Below are 9139 nucleotides of genomic sequence, written 5' to 3'. Positions count from 1 at the left end.
TATGGCAGCAGCAGGTCTATGTTTTTATATTTAGCCGAAATGCGAACAAAGTCTCTAAAGAAATCGTAGAATAACCATGCAATAATAAGTGCTTCTCCTATTTATCATACATATTGAAAATATCGCAATAAATCAAATAACATCATTTAGAGAGGAGCTGTCATTTCTGAAACTGATCTAAAGTAAACTTGACCTAAAAATCTGCTCGGCTCTGTCATTGTTCTGTCATCATGCGCAGCCACAAGAAAACGTGTTTTTGTTGATTGTAACTGCTCGGGACCGCATTGTATCTGCAATTGTACAGTTTAGTTGGATACATTAAAACCTTTCCTTTCCGTAACGCAATGATTCAAACGAAGAAACGTTCAGTTTCCTCATCAGAAACTGGTGGCTCGGAGAAACCGATGAAAAAAGTGAAAAAGGAACCAGGCAGCAAGCCGGCCGGCGACAAAACGAAGGCAAAAGTACAGAAAAAGGATGGCGTCGTAAAGCCGAGTGTCGGCCAAAAGGCCGGCAAGTTTCAGAAGAAAACCAGCCCCGGTGGCAAGCCATTCGAAAATGGGGAACATAAAACGTTCGTCCCCAACACGCCCGAATCGAAGAAGGAGTACTGGAATGGATTAAAGGCGAAACAGAAGGAGCTTCGCCAGCAGCGGCGGCAGAACAAATCGAAGGAACTGTACGAGCTGAGCGTAAGTGCGAAGAAAATATACGAGAAGCTAAAGCGCAAGACGGCCGAAGGGAAGGAAGAGCTGGTGCAAAAGCTACACGAGCTGCTAGGCAAGGAGGACGCTTACGCCAAGGTAGCCACCTCACACGATACGGCCCGTGTGCTCCAGTGCATGATCAAGAATGCATCGGATGAGATCAGGGACCAGATTGCGACCAGTCTGCTGCCGTCCGTGGCCGTTCTGGCAACGTCAAAGTATGGCCACCATTGCGTTACCAGTCTGTTCAAGCACGGTTCGAAGCAGCTGTGCGCGCGTGTTGTGAACGAGATCATTAAGGACGTCGTGAAGTTGGTGAATCACACGTTTTCCAGCTCGATCGTAGACGCTGCGTACAACGAGTACGCTACGAACGAACAGCGATCCTTCATGCGGCAACCATTCTACTCGGAACTGTACAAACTGGACAAGGATCGTACGGTGCAGACGATGAAGGACTGCTGGACGACAAACGCGTACATGAAGTCGAGCGTGCTGAGCACGGTTAAGGACCACTTGGTGCAGGCTGCCAACAAGCGGCTCACGGACAACAGCTTGCTCCATGCACTGTTGGCCGAGTTCCTCGAGGAAGCCGGCACGACGGAACGTTCGGAGGTGATCGAACTGTACCTACCGCTGTTGGCATCGATTTCAAGCACACGGGACGGAACCGGTGCAGCGATATACTGCTTCCTGCACTCAGTCGTGAAGGATCGTCGGTCCGCCCTGAGAGCGATGAAGCCGTACGTCGAGAAACTGTCGATTCATGAGCATGGCCATCGGTTGGTCATGTGTGTACTAAACTGCTACGACGATACGGTTACGCTGGGCAAGCAGGTCATCAGCCCCATCCTGGAACAGATAGAGACGATCGTTGGAAGTGGCGAATGGGGGCGCAAGGTGGTTGGATGGATTTTCTCTCCGGACGACAAGGATTTGCTACACCCGACCCAGATCGATCTGCTGAACGGGTATCTGGAGTACAGCAAGAAAGATAAAGACATTCGTCGCAAGGAGGTGTTTGCTGTCGCCAAGGAAGCCTTCTGCAAGCAGCTGGAAAGCAACGCCAGCTTTTGGCTGCGAGGTGGTCATACAGCGCTCCTGACAGCAGCCATACTAAAGAACTGTAAGTCGAAGTGCATCTGGTGTGCTTCTTAATTGAAGCATGTTTTTCTAACCATCTAAACCCGGTTTACTCCACAGACCAGGGCGAGGAGTTGGGTCGACTGCATCGAGCTCTGGCGAAGGTTGTTTGCGATCCCGATTGGAAGGTGCACGAGCATGAAATCAATCTCGATGGGTCAATTCTTTCGATCGAGGTGGACAAAAAACCGAAGGAAAACCTTAAACCGAACGCTGGCGTAGAACGCAAGATAAAGAAATTTAAAAAGAGCCCATTCGAGGAGGAGAAAGTAAGTTGTGGTTTCATTTTATTGCTTTTCTGGTTAAACTTTTACGTAAACGTGCTCCATAACAGATTCACAATATTCTTACGTTCATGCTGATGGTTTTTTTCTCTCGTTTTGCAGGCAGCGGCTCGCGAGAAGCAGTTGGCCGCTAATCCCCTCATAAACGGTATCGAACATGCCGGCATACATATTGCGCTGAAGAAGATGATCAAACTAGACCAGGAGAAGCGACAGCTTGCCGGTGACGATGTTTCACAGTTCGGTCTCGCTATCGTGGAGGAACTGGCCGTCGAGCAGCTGTCCGCGTGGATCACCCAAAATCGGCCCTCATTTCTGCTGTTGCTTATATTCGAAAATTCAACCGAAGAAGTGCAGCAAATGTTGAGAAAGAAAGTGGTGCCGATGAAAAAGGAACTAAAATCACAGAAGCATACGGGCGGTAAACTACTGGCGGAGAAGCTCAAGCTGTAGAAGTGTGCGAAACCCTCCACAGCTTAAAACGAAATGCAGAAACAAATATATCAATGAGGACTAACTGAATAGATGTATGTTCTTGGTTTGTTTTGTGTTGTTTTGCTCCATTGAAAATCATCGTGTGCGGTTTAAGCATAATGAAACAAAGAAAAGCAAAATCAATGTCTATTTTAACCGAAGAATCAAATGAACGCCCGAATCCGTATCCACTATGTCGGACATATCTCCGACTTTCAGTGCGAATGCAGCATCTTCGAACGGTTTCTGCATCATGCCACGCTTAAACATGCCCAAATCGCCTCCGCGCTTAGCCGAACTGCAGTCCGAATACCGCTGCGCCAGCTCCTGTAGTGTGGCTTCATTGGACTGAATTTTCTTGCGGTAGGACTCGAGGATTTCTAACGCTTCCTCCTTGCTGCGCGTAATGTTCTCCTCCCTCCACGAGCTCGGCCGGCGGGATTTGTTATGCTTCACGAGCAAATGTGCACACTGCACCTCATGCGGTTCCTGTCGTGTTGGTCGAAGGAAAACGTGTCAGATATTGTAGAAACTGTGCCAGGCATTCAAGAAACAACGATCTGTGCACTTACATTCGTATTAGCCGGTTCTGCGGGAGCTGTGGGGGGATCCCACTGGGACTCTTTAGTGTAAACATTAAGGTAGTAAGTCATGCCTGTGGAAAATAATGTAATACAGTCATGTGCATGATTTGTTGGGTTTCGCTCTGTTGCTTACCTGTGGAACGGCTGGTACGCTTTTCCCATCCTTCTGGGACTGTTTCCTGACCATCGGACATCGTTACACCGGGGAAATTGAACTGGTGACTTTCAGAGCACAGATAAACAAATTTGCACAAACTGACGCGTTGGAATGAGTCGCGTGTTGTTTAGGGCTGTCGGTGGAAAGTTATTTTTGTGATAATGCGGTAATTTTCCAAAGTTTTCCAGCTTCCTGCCAAGGATGCGTGCAGCTGCAACAACAATTTTGACAAGTCTGATGCCAGTATTCCCGATGAACAAACGCGGATATTTCAATACCGAAGGGACGGAGATCGACATCGTCGCTCGGGCTATTCTAAAAGTAGCTCAATGTTTGTAAACTGAGCTACTGCCTCGCGCAAAATTTCGGCATTTTGCGGAACAGTCAAATTATCCAGTTTTTTTTTAAAGCAAGATAAATACCAGGGCCGATCTAGTGATACAGCCGTTAACTCGTATGACTTAACAACATGCCCGCCATGGGTTCAAGTCCTGACAGGAACTTGTAGGAACATGCAGGGCTGACGTCAGGTATTCCACTATATACGCTATTAATGCGGACCGGAGGCAATAGCGTATCTCGAATATAAGCGTAAGTCGAATTTTGATGTAATCAGTCAAATTATAGCTAATTTTCGTCTAATCTTGCTTGAAGTGGTAGGTTTTAGCCACTAAATTAGTTATATGATCTAATTTTAACTGAAGATTACAATTTTATAACTTTTGAAATGGTTTTTTAAATTCGAGAAAAAGGGAATTTATTTCGCATTTGACATTTGATGTATCAAATTAGTACAATTTGCTCAAAGAACTGTCAAATTTAAGACGTAGCGTACAGCGAAATCTCGTATATCGAGTATGGCGTATATCGGGGAATACCTGTACTCAAGTGCCACAAATCCACAAAACGACCATCAAACGGGTTCTAAACGACTCAAGCTCTCAGCATAAACGGAATATAGAAAGACTTTGTTTAGCAGACGGCAAACGACTTACGCCCGTGTCTGTGCTCCATCGGATGCGATTCTATCGGAAGGCCTGTCAAAATTTTATATGAGATTTGACAGATAACGTCGGACGTGCGATTTCGTCGTACGACGGAAGCAAAACATTTTGAATTCGTCGGACGCCGCATCCGATTTTATCTGTCAAACTAAATGTTTGGTGTTTTGTAGGAACAATCTCAAATTAATTTTTCATAATCGTTATATTATTCAAATCATCCAAATAATCGCAATATGATACGAAAAAGCGTTTGACAGCACGTGCGATAAAATCGCATGCGATGGAGCACAGACACGGGCCTTAGGCTGGAAATAGACGAACCGAGATCGTCGCGGTACCGCGAAATTCGCGCCTTGTTTATAACAGTTGTATAACAGTACAGCTGTCAAATCTTCCGCGCCTCCAATCGCGCCTGCTGTTTCGCAGAGATACCCAACTTCGGTATTGCTGAGATTTTCGCGGTAGCGCGAACCGATTATTTTTACTTTTTCTGGCGGATTTGTGTGAAAACTCGTGTCGAGAAATGAGTTTTGTATTTTATTTTGCATACACTATGTGAAATAAATAATTTGATTCGCAAATTGATAGAAAAATATTTCTTCTTGGCACATTCAATCGTCACCAGACCTCGGATGGTTCCATACACGAACCGCGATTATCTCGCCTATCTGTCAGATTTTATAACATAATTGACAGCTCAAGTCATACGCGATTTTCGCGGTACCGCGATGATCTTCGTCTATTTCCAGCCTTATGCATTCTAAAAATAGCAAAAAGCTGGTGGCACCATCTATTTGTGAGATATCCAACCAGTGGGAGCTTCCTTCCTTGGATAACTTTCTCATTCCCTCTGTACTGTTGTATGGTTTTGCATTGAAGTTATGCATCGCTAGAACTAGAACTAGAACTAGGTGTCGATACCCGAGTTTCTGTGTCAGACCATTATTCGTATAGATTTTTGCTCAGAATGTTAGAAGGGTATATAGGCCATGATTAGATGAAGCTAGGCAAAGCAAATGGCAAGAAAAGAGCAGCAATATAATAACGATCAGTTATAAAACGCCATCTATTGAGCAAACCAATTAAGAGGTGAAGAGCTTGCAGTTCTGCTCCTAAATGAGCTAAACTTGTGACGAATTTGTTCTGTAATTAATCAGATGCAATGATGCAGGGAACTAGAACAAAAAAAAATGTATTGCTTTATTTTCCATACCACTCCCGCTTGCACATTTCAACTCATGTGCTTGGGATGGCATTGGTCCAACAGGTTGTGCCAATCACGGAAGTAGCTCAAATAGCTGAAAGTGAGCTACTCTTTTTTTTGTCCATTGGGTTTTGGACGCTGTCAAACATCTGCCGCCCTCATCAAACGAGAGAAACGATTCGAATGTCAAAGCTGATTCCCATTTCGTCGCGAGCGGGCGTACGTTAGCTCTGTCCGTAAAGTCTCCTCCCTGGTTAGTGCTGCGGGAGGCCAGGTTGTTTTCCCCCTACAAGTTGCTGTTGCCCGCGAGTGTTCCCCTGCGTGGTTTCATTGTGTGTGTGTATGATGATAAACAAGCTCGTTTGCAGTGCCACTATTGTTCCTAGTCTTAAGTGCTGCGGGGTGTTGTTTCATGAAAAGATGTGATTAAGAATGTGTAGGCGTGTGTAGTTGAGTTTTTTAAATGCTGGTGCGTCTGTGTGTGTGTGTGTGTGTATGAACGAAATTGCATCGTTCTAATTTGTTCACCCAATGATAAAACAATGTAGAAAGGTGCACAAAAGAAAATATTAGCAAAAGAAAAAGTGCAGTTTGATAACGAAAGGCAAAAATACACAAATGCATATGAAATGCACAGTGCGAAGAGTGGAATGTGACTTGTGAAAAGGAAAGGAGAAGCAATATTCGATACATTTTCTCAACGTTACAAGGCTGTTTGCCGGGATATCAAACACCATCACCAAGATGACGGTTTGGAGTCGTGTTCCTTCAGCGCTGCTTGCTGTCGGTAGGTTAATTTAGCAATTTATAAATTGTTTTGGAACAATTTGATCATTTTCAAAATATTTTTAATGTAAAACAACGCAGTTGAAGGAAAAGAAATCGTTTAAAGTTTCAGCTTGTTAGCGATTTCCACGCCGCAAAACGAGAAAGGCAAACAAACACACCCACTGCGTGGTATTGGCGAAGCAAAGGAGATATATGAGGAGGGGAAGGGGTGGGGGGGAGCATTCATCCTGCTCTAATGCATAAGGCACCCGGGAAAAGGGTTCTCGCCCGTCCGAGGGCGATGGCATTGAACAATAAACAAAATAGTAGCAACCAGCAATCAAGCACTAAATAATGACCGGAAAGAGCCGTAAGCAGATTGTGTGCAGTGAAAATAAAAGGGAATTATGTTGCGCGAAGCGAATTTGACTGAGGTATTGTGTCCAAAAACGGGGAAAAGAACATAAACAGTAGATTGGCAGAGCCCAAAAAAAGGAGAAAGAGAGAACCTTTTAAATAAAGGGCCAAATAAGCGCAGAATTAACACACACTTAAAAATGATCATCATTAATGGTTCTTCGCAAAAGCCTGTTTTCTGCTACGTTCGTTTCGTGAAGAACGAGCAAATAAAAGATTGATCGATTATGTTCGTGGATCGAATCTTTGCTTCGAACCTTCTCGACAACAACACACGATCGCAAGAAAAGCGTCTTACTCATAGGCGCGTGTGCTGATGATTTCATGTTTCTTCATCAACTCTGTTCCGTGTAGTAGTGGTAGGCCGTGAATCGCTAATTGTTGCCATCGCAATTGCCGTTTATCCTCCGAGCGCGTGGATGGTGTGAGTGTCGATTAGGCTGTCGCTTTAATAGTATGTTCTCACCCAGTGGGGCTAGTTCGATACCTTTGCCTTGGTCAAGGGTTTTATGTAATCACGTTCGCTGGACGGAACCGCATCTTCGTCTGTACCTGTGTACATGCATTGGAAGCGCGCAATTAATGGTCGGAAGGTGCAATATTTACGATGCCTACACACACAACATGCGCTTGTTTTTATTTGTGGTTGGTTGCAACTGGCATGCAGCGCAAATCACAGCAGAAACCTTACCTTCTATCACCGTGTGTGTGTGTGTAAAGGTAGAGCAGCGCACACCAACCGGATCGCGTTGCTATGTGCGTGCGGCACGATCGAATGCACAACTACCATCACGACCACCGTGTCATCGTAGCGGGCGGCGTTCGAGTGCCATCACGTAGAACAGGTTTTTTTGTTTTGCTTCTACACACTTTGCCCCAACCACCGAGAATATACGGTAAGGGATGATGTGCGAAGGGGTTGTGTGATTCTGTATCGTGTTTGACGTTGTACGCTTCTTTTTGTTCACCCCATAGGTTGTTGACGATAAATTCCTTCGACAAATCGGGAGCTTCGTCCGGTTTGCTGCAACGCTCTACCCGACACCGTTGTTTGTAAACAAAGCGCACTGTAAAGTTGTTGCACATAGGCGGACTTGAAGCGGGAAATATAGATTTAAAAATATTGAAAAAATCTATCAAAAATTATGTGTCTGGTAGTGAGCTTTTGTGCGTAATGTAATGGAATATCCCCAACTGTATTCGAGTTCCGTGGGAAACGGTACGTTTGTGAGGAATTCCTACTTTCTACTTCGACATTTTGCAGCCTTCTTCTTCTTGGTCCTTTTCCAGTTCTTGCCTTTTGAACTGACTGAACGAAAACAAACGCACGAAAAAGGCTCGATAATTGCAGTTAGATCCTTTTTCCCACCTATCTTTTCCGTTGCTTCCTCTATACGGCTCGGCAATCGTCGGCATGGGAAAAATGGTCACCCAGCTGGTTGCAGGCGGGATTATTTTAAATGTTTCTTCTTCCTCTATGAAGTGTTGATAGTGTTCTTCCCTGTGGGTTGTATTGGTGTGGTCGGTTTGGTATGTTTGCCGGTATGCCACGTCCTTCCGAAATGTTGGTTTGCTTTTTCAAGGATTTTTGTTTGGAGTTTTTGTCCTTGCTTGTGCCATTCCACTGCAAAATTGACATAAATAAATGAAAAAAACATATAGATAAACAAAAATAGGCAAATAAATAAAAACTTTGAACTTTGCATTGCAATAAATTTGAAATACAAGCCAGTGAATGAAACGCATTGTCACACGACGAACATTACACGAAACCTTTCACTCATGTTTACTGCCACTCTCTCCGCATACATTCTTCATCATAATGAATGACCCAGCAAAGACCCCATCCCGGGACCGGGACCGGCACACGCGTCCGAGGCGATGAAATGTCAAGTTTAATTGAATTATTACAACATTCCACAGCATCAGTCACAGTGCACAGTGCTCTCCCACATATCTGCTGCACACATAATCATTTTAGCCGCCTTTTAGCTCCGGTCAATGTGACACGAAGGCAGTGCATTTTTTGCTTCGACTCAATTGCTTTACTGCGCTGTGCGCCGCCGATTGTTGTCTGCCGATGGAGTGACACACACACACATTCTAGATTCCTCTCGAATTCTGTTTGATGGAGCGTTTTAAATATGTTTGCTGTCTGCCTGCCTGTCCGTGCCCGCTACCCTTCGATGCGATGTTTATGATGGGCCTTCATCGAGACCAGACCGGGGTTCGGTCAGGCAGCAATGTACGAGCATAATGATGGCAACCACTCGTCCCTGTGTTTGAATGAAATTCTATGAAAAACCCTCAAAACTCCTGTCCTTTAATTATCAGCAGTCACGGGAGGAGGAATTTGTCACTGAAATGTTGTATCCCGACCTTTCTGGATGCTGGAAG

At 44.9% G+C, this 9139-nt stretch overlaps 3 protein-coding genes across 9 annotated transcripts in view; 2 read left to right on the top strand and 1 right to left on the bottom strand.

The window, feature by feature from the left end:
- Positions 1-217: 217 nt before the first annotated feature.
- Positions 218-2656, top strand: LOC120895480 (protein penguin). The gene is made up of 3 exons (XM_040298920.1): positions 218-1833; positions 1911-2119; positions 2237-2656. Exons 1-3 carry the CDS (start codon positions 345-347, stop codon positions 2585-2587), a joined length of 2049 nt encoding a protein of 682 aa, XP_040154854.1. The 5' UTR covers positions 218-344; the 3' UTR covers positions 2588-2656.
- On the bottom strand, positions 2105-3597 carry LOC120895481 (putative peptidyl-prolyl cis-trans isomerase dodo). The gene is made up of 3 exons (XM_040298921.1): positions 3326-3597; positions 3181-3263; positions 2105-3097 (listed from the first exon to the last, which is right to left on the bottom strand). The coding sequence occupies exons 1-3, from the start codon at positions 3384-3386 to the stop codon at positions 2756-2758; spliced, it is 486 nt and encodes a 161-aa protein (XP_040154855.1). The 5' UTR covers positions 3387-3597; the 3' UTR covers positions 2105-2755.
- Positions 3598-5759: 2162 nt separating this feature from the next.
- Positions 5760-9139, top strand: part of LOC120898410 (dedicator of cytokinesis protein 2) — a 33910-nt gene continuing 30530 nt past the window's right edge. For all 7 annotated transcript variants that reach the window (XR_005738663.1, XR_005738662.1, XM_040304234.1 and 4 more), the window contains exon 1: positions 5760-6344. Coding sequence is in view for 5 of the 7 variants with exons in the window: in XM_040304234.1 (XP_040160168.1) it covers positions 6302-6344 (43 nt within the window). In the remaining 2 variants the exon portion in view is untranslated. The remainder of the gene's footprint in view (positions 6345-9139) is intronic.

The sequence above is a fragment of the Anopheles arabiensis genome, chromosome 2, assembly GCF_016920715.1.
Source record: "Anopheles arabiensis isolate DONGOLA chromosome 2, AaraD3, whole genome shotgun sequence".
NCBI lineage: Eukaryota > Metazoa > Arthropoda > Insecta > Diptera > Culicidae > Anopheles > Anopheles arabiensis.
The sequence above is the reverse complement of the archived record's forward strand: the minus strand, read 5'-3'. Positions and strand labels throughout refer to the sequence as shown.

Coding starts and splice junctions, on each gene's coding strand:
- LOC120895480 (XM_040298920.1), top strand. CDS start 345: ATGATTCAAACGAAGAAACGTTCAGTTTCCTCATCAGAAACTGGTGGC. Junction 1,834..1,910: donor AGCAGCCATACTAAAGAACT/GTAAGTCGAAGT, acceptor TTTACTCCACAG/ACCAGGGCGAGGAGTTGGGT. Junction 2,120..2,236: donor GCCCATTCGAGGAGGAGAAA/GTAAGTTGTGGT, acceptor CTCGTTTTGCAG/GCAGCGGCTCGCGAGAAGCA.
- LOC120895481 (XM_040298921.1), bottom strand. CDS start 3,386: ATGTCCGATGGTCAGGAAACAGTCCCAGAAGGATGGGAAAAGCGTACC. Junction 3,264..3,325: donor GCGTACCAGCCGTTCCACAG/GTAAGCAACAGA, acceptor TATTTTCCACAG/GCATGACTTACTACCTTAAT. Junction 3,098..3,180: donor CAGAACCGGCTAATACGAAT/GTAAGTGCACAG, acceptor CCAACACGACAG/GAACCGCATGAGGTGCAGTG.